The sequence below is a fragment of the Nicotiana tabacum genome, chromosome 4, assembly GCF_000715075.1.
Source record: "Nicotiana tabacum cultivar K326 chromosome 4, ASM71507v2, whole genome shotgun sequence".
Classification (NCBI taxonomy): Eukaryota; Viridiplantae; Streptophyta; class Magnoliopsida; order Solanales; family Solanaceae; genus Nicotiana; species Nicotiana tabacum.
The window spans coordinates 3,175,034-3,198,486 of record NC_134083.1 but is presented as its reverse complement, the minus strand read 5'-3'; the positions used below and the strand labels follow the sequence as shown (position 1 = coordinate 3,198,486).

At 38.0% G+C, this 23,453-nt stretch overlaps 1 protein-coding gene across 6 annotated transcripts; it reads right to left on the bottom strand.

Annotated features, from left to right (window-relative positions):
• Positions 1 to 275: 275 nt before the first annotated feature.
• LOC107830501 (uncharacterized) lies at positions 276 to 12,083 on the bottom strand. Of its 6 annotated transcripts, XM_075251254.1 has the most exons (13): positions 11,871 to 12,075; positions 11,663 to 11,754; positions 10,762 to 10,886; positions 10,493 to 10,675; positions 10,319 to 10,418; positions 10,201 to 10,228; positions 8,324 to 8,366; positions 8,060 to 8,212; positions 3,880 to 5,914; positions 2,328 to 3,738; positions 1,675 to 1,758; positions 1,161 to 1,250; positions 276 to 685 (listed from the first exon to the last, which is right to left on the bottom strand). In XM_075251254.1, the coding sequence occupies exons 3-12, from the start codon at positions 10,818 to 10,820 to the stop codon at positions 1,204 to 1,206; spliced, it is 4,143 nt and encodes a 1,380-aa protein (XP_075107355.1). In that variant the 5' UTR covers positions 10,821 to 10,886; positions 11,663 to 11,754; positions 11,871 to 12,075; the 3' UTR covers positions 276 to 685; positions 1,161 to 1,203. The 6 variants fall into 6 exon arrangements, with proteins under 6 accessions (XP_075107355.1, XP_075107352.1, XP_075107351.1 ...); XM_075251251.1 differs by lacking the exon at positions 1,161 to 1,250; XM_075251250.1 differs by lacking the exon at positions 1,161 to 1,250 and having other exon boundaries at positions 11,853 to 11,987.
• Between the last annotated feature and the right edge of the window lie 11,370 nt (positions 12,084 to 23,453).

The window sequence follows — 23,453 nt, the reverse complement described above, 5'->3', positions numbered from 1 at the left end:
TATAATTGTGATTTTAAAAAAAAAAGATAATTTTATGATATTCCTTCAACAATATATGCAAATTTGGACAGCATGCTGTACTTAGCATGAAGACAAATGTGTTTTTTTTATGTGTCATTGTAAAATATCCAGAGGGGTCTAGCCGTCTAGGCAACAAATAATTGTGCAACCAGATAACAAGGTCATCAAATCTGTCATAGTATGTATCATACAAAGGTAAAGGTAGCATAATCAAATAGTTCAACCCTGGACCTTTCTAAACTGTCAATACTTGATTGAACAAAATTTAACTTCTGATATTTACCATAAATCAAGAGTAAATAACAACATAAGAAAGAATGCTATGACTACCAAAATCACATTAATATTCCGCCAGTGTCCTCTCAAGACAATATACAACATATATTCTGAGACAACTACTAGAAACAGCTAAGCACAAGAAAGGCTTCACAAGCCCCGTGATTACTAAGTACAAGTATACATCATATTTCGATGATTGTAGCTCATCTACCTCAACCTCTTGCTGCGAAATATTGTCTGAAGTTTGGTACAATCACAAGGCAATTCCAAGCATTAGTGGAACTTTATCCTTTAAAATAGTTATCTTTGGCTTCGGATAGTCACTTTGGCTTTGAGTCACTTCCCTTGCTTCTGAATGTCGATAAGGAGAAGAATGATCTTGGAGCTGTAAAATAATTAGGAAGTGACAAAAGTTAAGAGCGCATATCCTCAAATTACGGAAGCATTAAGATTTATTTATAAATTCTAAATCAGAACTAGTGTGATCATTAAGTTAGTTATATATTCTGTGTATTATATATTTTGATAATCACCTTAGATTGGATCAGTTCTACATAAGAACTCATGGGGAAGAGAATAACCAAGTCTGATTCACACAAGTTTATGTCCAACTTTCTGCGTGTCTATGCTAACATTACACAGATGATAGAGTGCTGTGTGTTGCTAATAAGAAGAAAGTCCTAAAGAGAATATTTTTGGTAGTAAGCAGAACTTTTGCAAGGTTACGACCTTAGTAGAACAGGATCTGCTCTATAGGCTCGTACAACTGTATTCTTGAGTTCTAAGCAGAATATTGCAAGGTTTAGGTTGTTGGACAAGTTTTGCTTCTTGTGATCAGTTCGCGATGGTATGATCATTACCTTTTAGAATCCAAATTTTGCCATACTCCCACCAGAACTAGAGCTAGATAGACTCCATATAATTTAAGCTGGTGACATAAACAAGGATATCTGTTTAAAAACACATTAGTTTCCATTAAAAGAGCAAACCTCAACAAAATATGTCTGACAAGACCAAAAAGAAGTGTCAAAACCAACTCTGTCAGATGAAGTTAGTAAGGAGTGCTCTTTGCCCAACCCAAACAAAACAAAGCTTTATTTTTCCTCCATGTTTAATCTCTTAATGTAAGGCCATGTTCAACCTCCTAATGTAAGTCAGGATTGTGACTTTAATGCATAAATTGAAAATGACCTTTATGGTTACAATTTCATGGAGCTAAGTTGCAAATAGACCAAATACAAGAGGCTTTCTAAACTTTTTATATTTAGTTTTTCTCCTTCAGCCAAGATGACTTCTTCACATAATGAAATTTTATCATGCACAAAACACAAGCAATAAGACAGGAAGGACAAACTTCTTATACTAGCTGGTCACCTTTTATTGAGCTCCCTGATAAATGATCCTCCCGCAATTTGAAGTTAGTTGGAGGTGCCGGGATTGAGCTGCGCAAGGATTGAACTGCCAGAAGAAAGGATCATTGGTTAGTGACTTGAAGAAGCTCTATACTGAAGTTGAAAGACTGAAGAACAACAAACAAAAAAGATGGAATCAAAAGCAAAGTGAACAAGCAAGAGCACCAGCTGAGCAATTCCCAAGCAATCTGAATTCCAGTTATCCTAGTTTAAGGTATGAACTAAACTTCAAACCCCATTGCTAAGTTCCTTTAATATGCTTCATTCTCTACACAAAGACCATTTGCAAAACTACCACCAATAACAGATAAAGCTAGAATTGAGGCTCGCCTTTGCTTCCCGACATTTCCTATTATTTTTCTATTATGTAAAAGAATTTTGATATCCTCCCTGGATCTTCACTTAATAAACAAGAAAACAGCACAATGATCGTACTACTGTCAGGTGCTGGCAGTTAACTTTTCCGGGTATTAATGTACCCACAAAAAGAGAAATAAGAACTGTTAAACTCAAGAAACAGAATCAAGCATCAGAAGCTATTCTTGAGGCAACAATAAATATCCACCATACAGAAACTAGATGTTTTGTTTTAGGGAGTGAAGCATATTATTTAACCTTGTTCACTGAAAAACTCATTCTCATAAAAGCTATCATCAGATGGATGCTCCTGTGAGAAGCCCATTCTTGACTTTCTCAGATCTTCTGAAGATCGATTAGAAGGGTCACGTCCATCTTCTGTATCATCATCTCCTTCAGAAGTGGTAGCAGAAATCCAGTCAACTAGACTATCTGTGCCACGATTTTTCCTCCCAAATTTCAAAAACCGTTTAAATCCTCTGGCTGTATCCTTGCGCGATTGATTTTGAGAAGAATTTGCCACGAGCATAGGTTTCTGAGCCATTCCCCATTTCTTCCTCATTCTAGCTGCATCACTCTCCGTTTGACTTAGAGAATGTGAATTCCAGGACGCAGGACTTCCCACAGGAGAGTCCACGGATGCATCAACATCAGACATCTCATGAGGATACGAAAATGGATGATGAGCATGTGTATTCCATGAGACAGGACTTTCTCCCGGTGAATCTTGTACAAGTCCACCAGATAACAACTTGGAAGTCACAACAGAAGTCAATACAGCTTCTGAAGCAGAGTTCACTTGAGAAAATGATCTCAGAACACCATCGTTTTCTGATCCGGAGTTTTCCAATTTCTCTGAATCATGGCTCAGTCTTGGTTCCCCGTTGTCAAAGTTTTCCTGAATATCAGCTGTCATGTTCTCAAATTCATCCTCTTCTTCATCCTGGCCCCTGCTTTCTGAGTTTTCCGGCTCATATACCATATCATTGTACTCGTCATCGTCATCCACAATCTTAGATGCAGCAGAAGGTCTTGTCTTAGTCAGACCACCTCTAGAGCTGAAGTCAGTATTCTTGCCCTTCTTTAGTAAAGTCTTTGAACCTGAACTCTTTGGAAATTTTTCAATGATACCCCGCTCCATCTCATCTTTGTCATATTTGAGAGGTGTCAGAACAACACCCTCAGAATCGAAAGCGGATGTCTCCCTAAATTCCACCATATTGGCAGTGCTTTTTCTCAAGGATTGTGATCTTCGTGATTTGTCCTCCCTGACAAGGGGTATCTCTTCAGTTGTGCTTTTGCTACGGGTGTAGTTTCTAGATTGTGAACGAGTTGTCTTACCAGCTGTGGAAGAAGGCTTGGTGTTCTCCTTTCTCAGATCAGAGAAGTTTGGGACAGACTGCGCCAGAGGATTTTCAGATTGAATTCTTCGCCTACCTGATGTATTACTAGAAGCTTTCCCAGAAGACCTCGAAACAGGTGCTACTGTGGTGCGAGGTGTTGATGAAGACAAACCTTTGACAGGTAAAGGCTTCTTACTCCGAGTGTTCTTACGAACATCATCCCCAAAAGATGTTTCGTCGAAAGACCTGTCTTCACCGTATTTTTTCTGCTTTGATAATTCAGACATATCTTCTTCGTCATCACTTTGCTCAAAAACTAACTGTTGCTGCCAAAACAAATTGTTTCAAGGTCAGTTACATGTAATGCAAGAGAACCAAACCAACAGACAGAACAAGAAATAGAAATGGCTACGTTATGTATGAGTAAGTATTGCTGCATCTATTACAGAATAGAAAAAGAACTATACCTGCTCTCTTCTCAGAATAGACCTCGAATTAAATGATCTGAGTCTCTCAGCACGCCGACGAGAACTAGAAACCATACTGTCTTTATCAGCAGATCCAGCAAACTTGGCCTTCATCTCAGCTCTACTCCTCTCAAGGCTATCCTCCATAGCCTTCTGTTTGGCTTCCTTCTCTGCTCTCTTAGAATTCCATTCTTCCCGGAGTTTGGTATCCCTTTTCTGCATATAGCTCTCATAGAATTTCCCTCGAGAACCATCCGAAAAACTTAGTTCAGAGAAACTCCTATTTAAAACATCATTGAAACTTGAGGCAGGTTCATTGGACGTGTAATTGTCAGAAATTCCAACATTAGAATTATCTATCACAGATTTCCTGTAGGATGAACTAGCAACTGGACGGCTTTGCACGTCACCTGGCCTGCTTCTCTTGGTAGAATTAGATTTATCGCCAGGAGCACGTAATTTGTGCTCAGCGAAAAGCTTTTCTAGCTCATTAGCTTTCAATTTCAACTCATCATTCATTTCCTGGTTTGCTTTGGGCTGCCGTACCCTCTGAACTTGCTCAATAGGAGGTGTCAAAAATGAGTCAAGCCCCTCAGGCTCCAAAACCATTTTACTTGACAGCGGTGTTTTGCTAGTTCCAATCATGATCTCGTCCATCCTATCTTGAGTCTTCTTAACCAATTCAGTAGCACCCCCTTGCTTCTTAAATTTCATTGGTACATGTCCAAGCTCTTTGACCTTTGATTGAGAAGCACTAGCTAATTTCTCAGTTGGGGGTAACTTATTTTTTTCAACTTCCTCAGATTCTGGAAGTGATTGCCGCCTTGACTGCAGATACGGTGTATTACCTTCAAGGACTTGAGCAGCGGGAGTTTCTGTAACTGTTGAGCTTGAACCACTAACCAACTGGGCAGAGGCCACCGCAGTCCTTTGAGGAGCTTTATCGCGCTTAGAAACCAAGTGATCAGTTGATACAGTATCCTCCTTCTGATGCCAAATCTCAGCCTGCGCAGCTCCTAGTAGACTACTCTGATCTTTCAGGCCAATAACCTGATGACTAGTTTGTCCTTTGCTCCACCCAAGCTCCTTACCGCCTTGAGAAACTTTGAAGTTTGCGTTACTAGTCAAACCAACCTCAGCAAATGGCCCTCCAGAATCCAGTTGATATTTCACACTCTTATCCTCAGCCCCGCTGATATGTGAGCTTGACCTGATCTTCCCACGACCCTTATCACTATCAAAGATGCCCGAATTTGAGTTTGATATGAGCTTGGTAGAATCTTGAATACTCCTCGAAGAATCAGTCAAAAGCTTCGCCCCATCAGCTTCCTCCTTCCCATTTGTATATGGAACCTGCAGATTAGAGTTAGTCTCTAGACTTGCTGCATCAGCCAAACTCATTGACTTCTGCTCATTGGACTTAGACTGAGAAACAGAGGCAGAAGATGGGGTGCATAGAGGACTCTCTATATCCTTCCTGTCACCACCCAAATCAATGCTCATGTCACTGGCGCCGCTCCATCTTCTCAACACCGGTGGGGCTGACACATCAGATGACAACCTACGAAGCTCTGGGGCTTTTGCCACAGCAGCTTTCCCACTTCCCCCAGAATTCTCCTTTTGCTTGTTCTCGAATAAGTTGATTCGTTCCTGCACGCTTAGCCTCCTTTTCAGTTGAGGACCTTGAGGTTGATCAGAGGATTTCTCTTCCTCTTTCACGTCCTCCTTCCCTTTTTCAGCTGTGGAATTTTTTTCGTTGCTGTTCTCGAATGGTTCCACGCTGGACTCTCTGCTGTTACATTGAGAAGTGGAGGCAACGAAAAGGGGTTTTGGTTGCTGACACGTTGAGGACTTCTGGGGGCCGGCGGAGTGGGACCCAGAAAGTAGTTGGTCTGGAGTAGTGGGGTCCTCGTCGATAGACATGTCGGATCCATACGAGCAACGTACGGCTCCGTCATCTCTTTCAGACACCTTTCGTGACTTGATCAATTCTGGTCGCCTCTCCCTTAATGTTAAAAATTTGTTGCAGGCTTCCCTGAAAAAAAACAATAGAACCTTATCAGTCGTCAACGCAAATCTACTTTTTTAATCAGTGCAAAAATTATTTTGCAATCACCAGAAATATAATACGGATAAAAAATATAGACGCCCCTAGTGTGTTTTATTGTTAACCCTGTTGTGAAAAAACAAAAAATGGGACAAACAAATATAGGTGTAATTTAATTAGCTAAATTAATTGATATCTTAATTTAATTGTGAGAAAAATATTATATAAGTCAAAACATTTTATGATTCTTAATTGACGTTTGTAATATAAAAAAACTAAGCTACAATTTGCAAGCAATAATCTCTTCTTTTTTTTTAAACAAGCACAGCATATTTCTATTAACCACAGTGTGATCTCATAAAGCACATATAGCAGGCTTAATTAAAAAGAAGCTATTTGTTTCAATTCCCCCTTGTCAAACAAGATATAATTTCTTCAATTTTAGCTCCATTTAATTTTCATCCATTTATTTCCTATCAATTTGCCAAATAGACAGGAAAGTTGCATTAAATCACTCTCTTATTCTCCAGTTATTTAAGTGACCAGGAAGAAAACAACATAAAAGTTTTCTTTCCTCTCTCCACTATCTTTTCCTGACACCATTCCTAGAATTGGTCAAACAGAAGGAATGTACTAGTACTTCATAGGCTGCCTATTGATAAACTAAATACTCAGAAATAAAAACTAAAGGAGTATAGCCTCTCACTAGTTTAACCAGTGCAATCAGTTGTTTCAACCAAAGGGCGTTGACACAAAAGTGATACATAAAGTAGCTCAAGAAGATTTCATTTCTTTAGATCTCAGCAGTCAACTCTAGATGACAATCCCGCTGACATAAACAGCAGAGCAAGAAAGATTATCCTATTGCTACGACCAAACTTTTTTGTGCAAGTAAAGAAAGGACCTGGTGTTCATGGTTAAATTCAACTGTGCAGTGGATGTCCTTATAGACATGTCAGAATCACTCTTCCAATTTTACGTGGGGAAAACTGCAAGAACAAAGAGAAAATCGGATACACCTTCTGCACTCCCGACGTCAGAGAAAGAATCTTAATTGCGCCCTTTCATTTTAAATTCACCGTACTTCGCAACGGATGTTTTAAATCCAAAATAGTCATGGACACTAGTTTGTGGGTCATCTAAGAAGCTAAACCCACTCATCAAATGATTAAAGTGGTTGGTATCACCGTATCAGCATCATACTTCAAAATCAGAATGTGGCACAAATTATATTAATGTAAAAGAAGTAGAATATTAAGAGCTATATGACCTTGAATAAAATTCCCCAACGCACATTTGCCAGCTAGGCCCACAATACAGCAGATCTCCTTTTTCTTAATTTCACTTTATTTCCTCAGTCTTGTTCTAACATTCATAATCAGATAGGTGTCTTTTATCTTTGATGTGTTGATTAAGGTCTCTCAGGTCTTGTCGGTGTGCTTTACCCTGGACCTTGGAGATAGCTCAGTTGGAGTTTCTGGAAACACGGTTTGCTTCAGTGACCCCTTCCAGCTTCTCCCAGGTTTTGGCCCGCCTTTATCTAGGTGCTGAGAATCTAAATACTTCACTACCATCTGGACAAGAGAGGTATACAGTTCTCCATTTTACTAGATCAATCAATTACTCCCGTTGATCTTAGAAAATATTATCACTCTGAAACCAAGCACGAGAACTTTTATCTACTCTTACCACGCGATAAAAGGACACAATATTGGTATCACTTTGCTATTTATTGAGCCATCACTATAGTCAATTTTGGGCTTCAACGAGTCAAGTTTCATTTGGACTAGGTCAAGGATCCTTAAGAAAAAAAGAAGCTTTAATGCGCCTCGGAAGCAACTGCGCTTGGTCAGTTATTTGCTTTCTCAGTCACCTAACCACCAAAATTGCATCTCATAGGAATACCCTGAACTAAACATTGTTCCCCTTTCTTTGTTAACCAGCTAAATTAAACACAATGGTCAGCTGGCTGTCATTTGGCAGAAACACAGAATCCGAACAGCAATGCCCTCCTACGTGAACTACAAAAACTAGAATATTTTGACGAGCCATAATTCTTCTGCGAGCAGATACGCAGGGAGGGATGGAGGGGCTGAGAAATCTATGAACAAAGTCAAAGCACCAGAATCTTACTTCAATCTAGGGGCACCAAACCGTTCTGCAAAAGTTTGAAGTTCAGATACAGTCTCCTGATTGAAACCAGCAGCTGCTGCACGAGAACAAGCAGTAGATAAGTCCTGCTGAACTGTAGTAAGCCTCAAATCAATGGCTCGCAGTAGCTCCTTCCTGTAAATAGGTAGTAGTGAACATGAAATGAAGATGCTTTACTGGGCAGCAAACTAAAAAACCAACAGTAACAAGCAATCGATGCGTGAAGAAGCAGAGTGAGGAAGTTACTTTGTCGCATCAGCTGCTATTGTAACCCCGGATCCACCACTACCTGGATAAGTAATAAAGCAAAAAGGTTGTCAGATAAAGACCACTATAGGGCCGTAGAATCAGTGATGTTTAAACAAGATAATTCTTAATAAATTCAGTCTTCACTTCTCATGCCCAAATTTAACAAAAGCGATATATAAGATGAAAGAATTAATTCGGGGGCCAGGCAGCAAAGCTTCCACATGAGGCATGAAATTTTTTCTTTCTTGATCACTTCCACATGAAAAATGGAATCAATAGAGTTGGTACAGCTACATAAAGAAAAAACTTTCCTTTCAAATTTAGACTTCACGATTTGCTACAACAGTATTAAAGAAAACAAAGACTTATCAAAACTAACGTTTGTTGGATGTTTATAAAAGACGTTGATGACTACCCAAATACGTCAAAAGCAGTCTATTCATTTTGTAAGCTTTATCATCTTGATCACAGGATCTAACAACATGCAATCTATTTCTAACCTTTAATTACCAGTGTGATACAAGGATTATTCATTTTGTAAGCTGATCTTTACAGTTCAATTATACAATACTGTTTATTGTCCACAGGGAACAACAAGAAATAGAAGAAAGTGCTAGTTCCCGTGGCATCTTTGGTCATCAAAGTAATCATGGATGGTGATGGCTAATCCATTTATAGACAAAGGTTAACCTTTGGTCTCTATGGAAGAGAAGAGTAATTAAGCCCCAAACTTACGCAGCTCCTAGGTATTAAGAATCCTGGTCGTGAAGACAATGCACGGGATGCATGAGCTAACAGATATGCAGCTAACATATAAGAACAGCAAAAAATGCTAAAGTATTGGAGATAGTGAACCTCTTCTCTACCAATAGGGTAATTAATGAGTTTGTCAATCCATGAGGAGCAGGTTGCAGTTTGCTCAACAAGATTGGCACAGGTAGAGGGACAGAGTATTCTAGTCCTCCATGGATGCAATTATGTTATGGCAGATTGCATTATACCTAATAATCACTCCTAAAGGATAGATGCTTTAGGAAAATACCTAGTTTACTAAAGGAAGATACCTAGTTCAGGTATTTCAGGAGAGAATCCCCCAGCAACAACTCCATCCCCCAGCAACAACTCCTTGTGTTTTCATTCTTCTTATTGTTCAATTGAAAATTTGAACTAACAAAAAGTAGGCAATAGATGACCCCTATAAGTTATGCCACCTTTTTTTGGTAAAAGTAAAAAAATTTATTCAACCAAAAATAAGTTATGCCACTTTTATTCTTAATGAGGACGAATAAATAGAAGAGGACTAGGTCTCTCCTCATCCTTCCCTTTTTTTTTTTTGAGAACAAATCAGTTAGAGGTATAAAACACAATTATATTTGTCAGTAATTTTTTCATGTCTTCTCTATCAAACTAAAAGTAAAAGATATTTCTTTATGAAAATTGATTTGGTAGTTTATTTAGGTTTTATGGTCTTATCTCAACATATCTCAGCAGATAACAGACATATAAACCATGCAGACACCATCATATCTCCCACGACTGACAATCCTAACCTTGGCTTACAATGTAGACCCTAGTAAGATGGAAAACCAAAATCTAGAGATAATTTCAGTATTTACATATGCTTTCTGGTGAAAATTATGAATAGCATGATGTGATACTAAAAGGGAAACAGCAACAACCACCAAGAGAGAATGCACAGAAATTTAAGGAGATGACTAATTAGACGAGATGACTAATTAGACGAGAAGGGAGGTAGCTTAGCCAGCACAGAAGATCACTTTGAGGTGACACAGGCAGTCGTGTTCTTCTGAGGTTACAGGCATGAAGTACTTAATAAAATGTGAAAGCCAAATTTGGTTATGAGGTAATCTTACCAATCCCATTAAACTGGTCGCCCGTTCCCTGAAATAAAGGAACAGATTCTATTATTATCTGATAATTTTAGTCATTTCTAAATGAAGGTTACAGTGAGTTCATGATAGCGTTTGCCACCTGCGAATATAATTTTCGGGCTGCCTCAAGCTGAGACATTTCCGCATCTAATGTGTTGACAAGCTCCAGAACTTCTGGCGTGCTGACAAACCTCACAAACCTGCAAAGAAGAAACAAAATCAAATCATTCTTCATTTTCCCATCTTTTTTCGGGCAAGCTACAAAAGCCATTACCTCTCCAGGGTTCCTTTTGTGAACCATGATTCAGCCTTTCTGCGCCTTTCAACTTCAAGCTTGATAGACTGAACTGCCAATGCAACTTGCTCTTCTGCAATTTTTAAATGAGTCACAAAGGGCTTTACCAATCCCGATGCCAGTTTCTCTGTGTTTCCACCACGAGAAACAAACAATTCGCATCTGCCCAAGCAATTCCAACAATACAAGAAATATTAGCGAATTCATATACCTTTTCATACATAAACAAAAGCATATCTACCACTCACCGAGAGCGCTTTGGTGACAGCTGGAAGACCGCATAATCAAGGAGTGAATCAGATTCCATCTTTGCCCTCACCCTCACTAAATCAGCACAATGTTCCCTTTAGCTTCTTTCATATAACCTCCCCGCCTTTTAAATTTCAGAAAAATATAGTCAACGATGAGCATAAGCCACTTCCAAATCTAAAGCACGCAACTGTTCCACAGGTATATAATAGAAAGAAAATTAAGTCTATGTTCAGAATCAGTAGTATTCAGCAGTTTCATAAGCATAACAAAAGAAGGAAATGAGACATGCTTTTAAAAGATAATAGTGTCAATAATATGGACCTTTGCCCAAAAACTAGTTCATGAGGGAGATTGCCTAAGATCATATAAGGAGATAACAGCTGAATCCCTTAACCAGTGCGGGACGATCTAACACCCTTTGCATGCCCAGGCCTTAGTTAATTGGGCGTGGAAAGCATAATATAAGGGGCCAGCATTGAGTAAACCGAGAATATGGATGGGTCTAGCTCTAAAACCATGTCAGGAAAATGGATTTTGGGCCTAACTTAATCCCAAATGCTAGCTCATGAAGCGGCGGTTTCCCAATACCATATAATAGGCAACATCCCACTCCCTCAACCAATGTGGGACAATTTAATAGATAGATCTTATCTGAAAATGGGTGATAACCGAATATGCATTGCTCAAAAGCACATTTTCTTCAGATCCAGTTACAGGCAAAATATAATTTCAAATGCCAAAAAGGCAATGTACGACATTGTAAATATAGAAAGTAAAACATTGAAGTCTTCACAAGTCAAACCGAGCACAAATGAAACAAATTATTCATTGAACACAAAAACCCTAACAATTAGGAATAGCGAGAAATGATACAGGATCATAGAAATCAAAACCCACCTAAGCAATGTGAAGGCGGAGATCTTGAATTACCGAGCTAGATCGGCGGATATCCGGTTCATATCCGAACCGACATTTTGATTTTCTTTAAGCTGAATGTCAGTTAGAAAAAACAATTAAAACCCCTTTTAAATTTTTTTCTAAGGATTGTGTTTTTAAGGGTTTTCCCCAATTTCAAAGAAAACCCTACAATGTACAGTGGACTAACTTCTAGCTGTCGTCAAATGGATTTCGCTTTACTCCTTTCTCAAATGATCTTCTTTCTCTGTCTCTCTCTCTCTCTCTCTCTCCCCCTTTATTTATATGTATGTACACACAGTCACACAGTTACAGAGGAAAAAATGGAGAGTGAAGAGTAGATACAGTAGAGAGAGAAGAAATAGTTTGAGTGGAGGCGTAGAGTGCAGTGCTTCGGACAAAATAAGCAATCTTTACAGTATTTTGTAATCTTTAACTAAGATGAAAGACAAAAGAGAAAAGTCTTTTGCGGGTAGATGTTTTCAAATTAGCTAATGATCGATTGCCATCTGTCATTTGTCGCCCATATTTTTATTCGCAAGCTGTGTAGAGTTTTTTATTTAAGGTTTAAGTTATATCCCCTTTTGGAAAGAAAATTAGCACCAACAATTTTTGAATTACTCCTTTTGGCTCCTTTTTCTTTCAAAGTTTTATTGTTGTTGCATTTGATTTCCTAATTAAAATAAGTTGGACGTATAGTTAATTATTACATTTCCTATCATACTCTTTTCCTTTGGAGAAGTTCTCTGGAGATGCCTAGAGGCAAAAAGGTGTATCGGTTCCTTACATTATAGCGATTAAGGACATGTATGATGGGGTTAAGACTCGGGTTAGGACAGTAGGAGGCGACCTTGAGCAGTTTCCGGTTGTAATGGAGTTACACCAAAGTTCTGCGCTCAGTCCGTTCTTATTCGCCCTCGTGATCGATGCGTTAACACACCATATTCAAAGGGAGGTGCCATGGTGCATGCTATTTGCCGATGACATAGTTCTGATTGATGAGTCGCGAGCCGGTGTTAACGAGAGGCTAGAGGTTTAAAGACAGGCTCTTGAGTCTAAGGGTTTCGAGTTGAGCAGGACGAAGACGGAATACCTGGAATGTAAATTCAGCGTTGAGCCAGGGGAAGTGGGCGTGGATGTGAGAATTGAATCACAGGTCATCCCGAGTAGAGGCAGCTTCAAGTACCTTGGTTCGGTTATCCAGGGGGAAGGGAGATCGACGAGGATGTCACACACCGTATTGGGGTAGGATGGATAAAGTGGAGGTTAGTATCTGGAGTCTTGTGTGACAAGAGAGTGCCACCAATACTCAAAGGTAAGTTCTATAAAGCGGTGGTTAGACCAGCCATGTTGTATGGGACTGAGTATTAACCCGTTAAGAACTCACATATCCAGAAGATGAAAGTAGCAGAAATGAGGATGTTGAGGTGGATGTGCGGGCACACTAGGATAGATAAGATTAGGAATGATGTTATTGGGGAGAAGGTGCACGTGGCTCCCATTGATGACCAAGATGCGGGAAGCGAGGCTTAGATGGTTCGGACATGTTCAAAGGAGAAGCCCAGATGCTCTGGTACGGAGGTGTGAGCGGCTGGTTGTAGAGGGCATGAGAAGAGGTAGAGGGCGGCCTAAGAAGTATTGGGGAGAGGTGATAATACAGGATATGGCGAGGCTCCAGATTTCCGAGGATATGACACTTGATAGGAAGATGTGGAGGTCGAGTATTAAAGTTGTAGGTTAGGATGTAGTTGAGTCTTGACTTACTTCGTACCATTGTGGGACTGGCCACGTAGGGTTTTTGTCTAGGGTAGCTAGTGACAATGTTGTATTTTACTACTTCGCTTTTCAGTGCATGTCCTATTTACTAGCTATCGTTTTTGCTTTGCATCTTTCTTATGCATTTCATGGTGTTCCTATTTTTTCTATGATTATTGTGGTGATACTAATGTTGTCTCCTCTTGTCGTTTTGTCTTTTTATTTTCTTGAGCCGAGGGTCTTTCGGAAACAGGCGCTTTACTCCTTTAGAGTAGGGGTAAGGTCTGCGTACACACTACCCTCCCCAGACCCCATTAGTGGGATTCTACTGGATTATTGTTGTACTCTTTTCCTCTCTTTGAGATGGAAGAAACTATTTATTTGGGTATATATTAAAAACATTGTTAATCATATGTGAACCATTTTCTTATACTATGTTTCATAAAAAAAAAGTTTTGCAATGAAATGAGCGATAAAACATGATAATAAAAAAGGAAAATTAAGCCAACAAATTTCAAATTAGTTGTGTCACAATTTAAAAAATGTGTTATTATGGAGAATCAAGTATATTTTTCTTTGATTATATTTTTGCAATCATTTTTTATATTTTAAATTAAAAAAAATATTTATAGTATTCTATGTAGTTTAGGTTAAATAACAATATTTTTCAAACATTACACATTTGATCTTTAAAAAGAATCACCTCGTGCAATACAGTAAAAAATTTTGATACCGAAGAAGTTTTTTTTTTTTAAAATATACTTAAATACATACTTAGAATTAAGATGTCACAAACACACCCAACAATGACGTAGTCACTATTTTTTTTCTTTTTACGTAATCATTAATTCAGGATTGAGAAGTAGATGAATAATAATTAGTAGTTTAATTTTAAGATGGAAAGAAAGAGCAATGGTAGCATTTAGCAACAGGGACTAATTACGCGTCGCGTACTCAAGCATCCAATTGCCTCAGCCCCTTGCTATTTTTATCACAAAACATAATTTAATCGGCCAAAATAAGAATGCAAAACCAAGTAATAAAAAATTACCAATTAACGGCTAGCTAATATAAAATAACTACTTTATAGACTTCTAATCGGGTTTGAAACAGACACGCTGTACTTTCCCTTCATGAATAATTATATTGAAAATCTAGTTAATCTGCAGTTGTTTACTAATTAAATTGCTAATAGCCTAATAATGAATATCCATTACCCACATACCACAAACATTTATAACTTGCTTCTTAAGCAAAAATGTTACCGGAATTTAAGCATAACTCTAGAAAATAAATCATGCTTCATTAAATTACGTCATGTATGCATTAGATGGTTACTGGTAACTGTTCATGACATCTATTTACTATTAAAAGGAGATTTATTATTAAAAGGAGAGGAAAAAGTCATTCACTTAAGTCAAGTGGCAACCTTAATATTAGCCACATATAATATAATAACACTTAACTACTATTAACTAATAACTAATTCAGCATATGGCATAATCAAAAAAGCCACATATAACTTATTTCTAAATTATTAATAATAAATAACTAAATCAAAATATAGGAAATATTACTATATAATCTTAAAAAAATATTAATAAATGTAAATAATTTAATAATTTCGAGTATTAATTTAAAATAATATAAATATGTATATCAATATTAAAAAATTACTCATTATCTAAATTATATTAAATAATATGAAATAAAGAGGAAATTTAATGAATGCCACATGAAAACATGAAATACTATATATTATATAACATAATAGCAATAATTAAAATTCAAAAATATTTATTATTAGAAATAGAAAGAAAAGATGATTTGAACTTGAGATTAGATTAAAATTATGGTAAAAAAGCTCAAACTATGGATAGGGCTACAAAATTAAAATTTTACTAGATAAATAAAAATAATAATTGGATAACAAATTAAAATTTTAAGAATACAAATTAAATGTCTCATGTACGTAATTTAGTAACGAAATTAAAAGTTAAATTTGTATCCTGAAACTAAAAGAGAAAGAAAATTTAATTGGACGTGATATAAAAATAATTATAAGAAAATACAATAGATTTAAAATATAATAATTAAAAATACATGTATTAATATTTTAGACTAATTGGGAGTTATAACTTAAAATAAAATGTGATACTACATGTTTTGATTATACAATAAAATATTAATATAAAAATCTAATTAAATTTCATAATAGGGGTAAAAATATATAAAGAGAAATAGAGATATAGAGAGAGAATATTTATAATTTGATTTAATTTAAGGATAAGTATATTAAATAATTAAATAATACTAAAAAATATTATTGATAGATTTAAATAACGGAAGAGCTCTGAGTAAGAGGATTAAAAAATAAAAATATATTACATTTTAGGAATAAAAATTTATATTTATATATGATTATCAGAAGGGTAATAAGAAAGATATTAAATCAATTGGTAAGCTAATAAAAGATCATATAAAAATATAACAATATTAAGCAGTGAATAATGCAGCAACTATAAGCAAAGATTAAAGAAAATTCTTTTAGGTGAAAATGTAGAATGACAAGACTTATTTGACTTTGAGGTAAAACATAAAGTGGTAGTAAGAATTTTGTTAAAACAATATTCTCAAACAAGACATATTACAACATGATATATTTAGTATTTATTATTATTGACCACAGAATAAAATACAAGTACTAAGATTAAGGGGTTGGGTTGCTACATATATAATAAAATAAAATAAAATACTACCTAGTACGAAATATGATAAACAGTTTAATGTCTTGCTTCTTAACTGATATTTAATAATTATATGTAATTTTTTAAAATTTTAACGTAATTTGCATATAATTCAAATAATCCAAATCATAATTTGATATTTGTCCGCGCATCGCGCCGGTACTAATACTAGTTTTTATTAATATAAGATAAATGTATTACAGACATTAAAAATCTCTATATTAACGTGCAATGGTATGTTTCTAGCAGTATCAACTAATTGTATCTGCTTTAGTTCTCTGACATACTAGCAAAGGAGATGTTCTTTCTTTGACTTTATTAATTAAAGATCATGTTCTTCTCATTACCTTAATTAACCCACGAACTAAAGAAACTTAATTTATTAGTAAAAGCTATCTGAAGACCTTTAATATGGAGAAAAAAGAAGAAAAAAATGGGTAGCAAGATATTCTCCACATCCCCCACCCCCACCACCACCACTACCACCCCAAAAAATAATTATTTATATCAAGAATTAAGTTTTGGATAAGAATATTTGACCGATTTTCACACATTAATAAAATTTCTTTTATAGTAGGAAGAGCTTTAATTTTCCCTTAAATGAACTATATATTGCGTGAATTTAAATAATCGGGCCAATGCATTCCAAATACACTGGCCCAGATGATTGAGTAAAAAAAGACTTTTTCTTATTCTTAAAATAAAAAAATAACAATATATTCATATACAAGAAATTTACCTCTGAATCAGAATATTACATTAATAGCATGTTTGGTCAAACTTCTTTTTTAGCTAAAAATATTTTTTTTTCCAAAATTTGAGGTGTTTGGCTAAGCTTTTAGAAGGAAAAAAAATAATTTTGAAGAGAAGCAAAAGCAGTTTCGGAGAAGCAGAAAAAGTAATTTCTCTCCAAAAGAATTTTTTTGAGAAGCACTTTTGAGAAAAATACACTTAGAAACAGTTTTTAAAAGTTTGGCCAAACACTAATTGTTGCTCAGAAGTACTTTTCAAATTAATTAGTCAAACACAAACTGGTTCTCGCCAAAAGTATTTTTAAGAAGAAAAAAAATCTAAAAAATATAAGCTGATTTTTGCGCCAAACAGGCTAGACTATATAGACTTAGATAAGACACAACTTTTAGTTAACTAACAAAAAAAAAGTCATATTTTATTGAATTAACAATGACATTCAGTGATGTTGAGATGATAGAAATGCATTAACGGCAACGATCAAGGTAAATAACAGGTATTAGAGAGCTACGTCGATTAGCATTTGAATTTGCTCCCCGCAAAATTTATGAGATTTCGCTTTCAACTTGTGTCAATTCTGACCAGCGACCACCTACTCATTGAAAAGTTGCAATAGAATCCCGTTTTTACCAAAATGTTTCACTTTCACATATATAAAAAATAGTATTAAAAACGAAAAAATTAGAGATAACATTCAAGTCATTAAAGAATCTTGCTTAAATTTTTCTCACCTTTTCATCTTCTACTAATTGTCTGTGTGCGTATGCGTGCGTGAGCGTGTATTGTGAATAGTAAGGGTCTCCTTCATCTCTTCTTCTTTTTTCCTCTCTTTTTTTTGTAAATCCCCTTTTGAGAGAAGTATGGCCCCCCTTCTGTACATTCTCATGTGTAAAACCCATCAAAGATATCGAGCTACATATTAATGGACGAGCTTAGCTTGTTTCTCACGTCTATGGCCCCAGTGGCGGAGCCACCTTACAGGAAGTTGTGTCAAATGACACCCCTTCGCGTGAAAAAATACACTGTATAGTTAGGTAAAGATTTATATATATATATATATATATATATATATATATAGAAAAATATAGTATGTAGGTAGGTAAAAAATAAATTATATGTATATATACTATGTATTGACTCCCCTTAATTTTTTGGTATGTTTACTTTTATATATTTTGACACCCCTTAATAAAAATTCTGGCTCCACCACTGTAAGGTACCGGGAAAATAAATGCTATTGATGGCTATTGCTTTCACCAGAAGCGGAATTAGTCTATTAAGTGTGTATACAGTCGAAGTCGAGCTCGTGGTGCATCCCAGACTCCGACATGGTAAGCCAGGCTCGAGACATGACAATAAAGGAGTGAAGATCGACTTCAATTAGAACCCGAAGACATGATGCCTGTCTTCGAGAATATCGAGGCCATGATCCCAATACCGGTCCCAGCCTCATACGACTTTGAGAAAACATTGTCAGCATAACCAACGGAAAATCGAAATATCCATGACCGACCAGATATTACGGCGGGAATCTCGGCACGTGCCGATAAAGAACCGGCAATCAATAAATCAGAAGATTTTTTTACTTTTTATAGAATTGTACCTAAAATAGGATTCATCTACTATATAAAGGAGTCTGATAACTCATAAAACATATTGTAACATGCATTCCAAGGCAATATATCATTACTTTTTATCTTATAAATTCTTCTGCTTTCGTTCGTCATTGCTTGTTGTTAGGAGCCCAGATCGAGGGCAAATACTTCACTAAGGATTAAATCGTCACTCTCGTGTGGTTTGAGCTTACTTTATCCTTATTTATTTAATTTATCTTTATTTGTTGCTTCGTGTCAAACAAATTCGTGTATCCTCAAAACCACTTACAAATTTAATTGTTATCTGATTTTGAGGGTAAACAATTTAGCGCCCACCGTAGGGCTAAGGATAATAGTGGTTGTTTGATACAAAGTTCTATTACGCATACTACTTTACACTTATTCTTTTGAGTGTCTCTAATTTCAGGTTAAAGCTCAAAATGTCAAACTCTCAGTCAACACCTCTACATATTGGCAATGAGTCCGGTCATCACAACGAAAATAACATAGTGCCCAGTGGCGGGACACTACCCGTTGATCCCGTTGGAATTCCGGTCGCTGACCCGATTGACGCCAACTCGCATATGGCCATCAACGCAAATCTGCCTACCGACCCCGAGAATAGCGTCTGTGGTGAAGCCCGATCAACAGTCCAAAATACACAAGACAATGGAGGGGACGGGATCAATTTACGGGTAATCTTCGAAATGTTACACGCTTAACAGGTAGCGATAGCCCAGCTATAGAACCAAAGCAACGCATCAAGCAGAATTGAACTCGATCCATCCCGGGAAGTGACCCGCAGAAATGAACCGGTCGTAGAGAGGCCGAATGAAAATGAATCGGGGACCAACCCCGAGATCATAAAGATGCTGGAGGAACTAACGACACAGGTAGAATCATGGGAGAAGAAAATCGAAGCTAATGACAAAAAGGTGAAAACCTACAACTCCAGGGTCGACCAAATCCTAGGAGCACCACCGATAGTAAAAGGCTTGGATTCCAAGAATTTCATTCAAAAACCTTTCCCTCCGAGCGCGGCTCCTAAGCCGATCCCTAAGAAGTTTTGCATGCCCGAGATTCCTAAGTACAATGGAACGACCGATCCAAATGAGCATGTGACCTCCTATACATGTGCCATCAAAGGGAACAACTTGAAGGATAATGAGATCGAGTATGTCTTATTGAAAAATTTTGGGGAGACCCTGTCAAAAGGAGATATGATATGGTATCACAACTTACCTCCTAATTCAATTGACTCGTTTGCTATGCTTGCATATTCCTTCATAAAGGCACACGCCGGGGCTATCAAGGTCGAGACTAGAAAGTCAGACCTTTTCAAAGTAAAACAAAAGGATAATGAGATGCTTAAAGAGTTCATGTCACGGTTTCAAATGGAACGGATGGCCCTGCCACCGGTCACAAATGATTGGGCTGTTCAGGCTTTCATCTAAGGACTCAACATTTGGAGCTCGTTGGCTTCACAACAGTTGAAACAAAACTTGGTAGAATATCCGCCTGTCACTTGGGCCGATGTCCATAACCGGTATCAATCGAAAATCAGAGTCGAAGATGATCAGCTTGGGGCCCCTTCCGGGTCCGTGTATCCCGTCAGAACCATCGACAAAGTCAAGAGAGATATCACTCGTGAACCAAGATCAATCAGGGATCGATATCAGTCGTACAATAGAGACCGAATAAATGGTGGTTTTGGGCGAAATCCTATGAGAAATGAAAGGAAGAATGACCGAGGTCAAAACAACTGGGGACTCATGAGCAAAAATAGCTTTGACAGGCCCGTCGGGCCTAAAGAAGCGCCAAGATTATCAAAAGTACAACTTCAACGTTGATGCTGCCACTATCGTATCTGCCATCAGACGTATCAAAGATACCAATTGGCCTCGACCTCTACAGTCTGATCCAGTCCAAAGGGTTCCTAACCTAATGTGCAAATATCACGACACTCATGGCCACAGAACCGAAGAGTGACGGCAACTAAGAGAGGAGATGGCTCGGCTGTTCAACAACGGACATATCCGAGAGTTCCTGAGTGATCGGGCCAAGAACCACTTCAGGAACATGGATTCTAGTAAATAGACTGAGCAGAAGGAACCTCAGCACATCATTAACATGATCATTAGTGGGGCCGATGCTGAAGCACACAAAAGTATCCATCACAAGGAAAAACGGACTCGGGATTACGTACCGGAAGGAACATTATCTTTCAACGACGAAGACGCTGAGGGGATCGTGTAGCCCCATAACGATGCACTGATAATATCGGTCCTCATAAATAAATCTCGAGTTAAGCGTGTATTAATTGATCTAGGTAGCTCAACCAACATCATAAGATCGAGGGTCGTGGAATAACTCGGCCTACAAGATCAGATCGTACATGCGGTACGAGTCCGGAACAGGTTCAACATGGTATGTGAGACCACTAAAGGGGATATAACATTACGAGTGAATGTCACCGGAACCATTAAGGAAGCCAACTTCTATGATATCGAAGGAGATATGAGATACAACGCTTTGTTCGGGAGGCCATGGATTCACAACATGAGAGCAATACCCTCAACACTACACCGGGTGCTGAAATTTCCGACGCCCGGAGGAAATCAAGATAGTGTACGGAGAGCAACCGGCTGCCAAGGGGTAGACGAGGATGATGACTATGGAGTTCCCAAATCTTTCATAGCCCTTGACGATTCAGACGCTACCAAATCAATGACTGAGGAACTGAAGCAAGTCGTACTAACTGATCACTTGCCCGATCGAAAGGTATACCTGGGCACGGGGTTAAGCCCTAAGCTCAGGAAAAACTCATTTAATTTCTTATATCTAATGAAGATTGTTTTGCTTGGTCCCATATTTATATGATAAGGATCCCGTCAGAAATAACCTCTCACAAGCTAAGCATGGACTCGAAGTTCTACCCGGCCAAGCAGAAGAGGAGACCCCAGTCCGAGGTCAAGCATGCTTTCATCAAGGATGAGGTATCTAAACTCCTTAAAATAGGGTCCATTCGGGAGTTTAAATACCTGAATTAGTTAGCAAACGTAGTGGTAGTCCCTAAAAGGGGAATAAATTAAAAATGTGTGTAGATTATAAAGACTTGAATAAGGCATGTCCCAAAGACTCTTCCCTTTGCCCAACATCGATCACATGATCGGTGCAACAGTTGGCCACGAGATCCTTAGTTTACTCGACGCCTATTCCAGGTACAACCAAATAAGGATGATCCGGGGCGATCAGTAAAAAGCCTCATTCATCACTAAGTACGACACTTACTGCTATAACGTGATGGCATTTGGACTAAAACTGCCGGTGCGACCTACCAACGCCTAGTAAACCGGATGTTCGAGGAACAAATAGGAAAATCAATGGAGGCTTACATTGATGATATGTGGGTTAAGTCCCTATGAGTAGAGGACCATTTGAAATATTTGCAGGAAACCTTCGGCATATTGAAGAAATACAATATGAAGCCGAATACGGAGAAATGTGCATTTGGAGTCAGATCCGGTAAATTCCTCGGATTCATGGTATCCAACTGGGGAATCAATATCAACCCCAATAAGATCAAAGCCATCGAAGATATCACTGTTGTGGACAACGTGAAGGCCGTACAAAGATTAACTGGACGCATAGCCGCCCTGGGCAATTCATCTCGAGGTCTTCTGACAAGAACCACCGGTTCTTCTCATTGTTGAAAAAGAAGAATAACTTCTCGTGGACCCCGGAGTGCTAACGGGTCTTGGAGGAGCTCAAGCAATATCTATCGAGCCCGCCGCTACTCCACACGCCGAAGACATACGAGCAGTTATACCTGTACCTGGAAGTATCAGAGATAGCGGTAAGCGGAGTCCTAGTCCGGGAAGAGAAAGGTACGCAATTTCCAATTTACTATATTAGCAGGACTTTAGCAATGCCGAAACTAGATACCCTCACCTCAAAAAATTGGCGCTCGCTTTGCTAAGCGCCTCCAGGAAGCTGAAACCGTATTTTCAATGTCACCCCTTATGCTTTGTGACTACTTACCCATTGAGGAATGTAATGCATAAACCCAATCTCTCGGGACGGTTGGCCAAATGGGCCATGGAGATCAGCTTGTACGATATTGAATATCTGCCCCAGACCGTCATTAAGTCTCAAATTTTGGTAGACTTTATGCCCTACTTTACGCCGGCCCTGATACTTGAGGTCGAAAGAGAGTTATTGTTGAACTCGGGGACTTCTTCAGGGATCTAGACCCTCTTTACGGACGACGCCTAGAATGCAAAAGGGTCCGAACTTGGCATCGTATTAAAGCCACCAATATGCAATGTAGTTAGATAATCTATTAGGACTGTAAAATTGACTAACAACGAGGCCGAATATGAGGCCATGATTGCAATTCTCGAACTAGCCAAAAGCTTGGGGGCGGAGGTAATCTAAGCAAAGTGTGACTCCCTTTTTTGTGGTAAAACCAAGTTAATAGGACGTTCGAGGTCAGAGAGGAATGAATGCAAAGGCACCTGGATAAGTTGCAGGTAACATTACACTGGTTCAAGGAGTAGACTCCACAACACGTATCTCGGGATCAAAACAGTGAGGCCGATGCCCTTACTTTCGGTAAAAGGCGATGAGTTCAACTCAGGGAAAGTCGTGCAACTTATGAGATCGGTGGTGGAAGAAGTCCACGCCGAGATAAACTCAACGAGCCTAACTTGAGACTGTGGAAACAAATATATAGAATATCCAAGGATCGAAAAATTGCCCTCGGATCCAAAGGAATCGAGGGCCCTATGTATGAAGGAAACCTGATTTAGTTTGTGCGAAGATGGAACACTGTTCAAAAGAACATTCGATAGCCCGCTCGCGATATGACTAGGACCGGGAGATACCGAGTACGTTCTGAGGGAAATTCACGAAGGCACATGCAGA

Coding starts and splice junctions, on each gene's coding strand:
- LOC107830501 (XM_075251251.1), bottom strand. CDS start 10,820: ATGGAATCTGATTCACTCCTTGATTATGCGGTCTTCCAGCTGTCACCA. Junction 10,229..10,318: donor CCCGAAAATTATATTCGCAG/GTGGCAAACGCT, acceptor CCTTTATTTCAG/GGAACGGGCGACCAGTTTAA. Junction 8,213..8,323: donor ATAGCAGCTGATGCGACAAA/GTAACTTCCTCA, acceptor ACCTATTTACAG/GAAGGAGCTACTGCGAGCCA.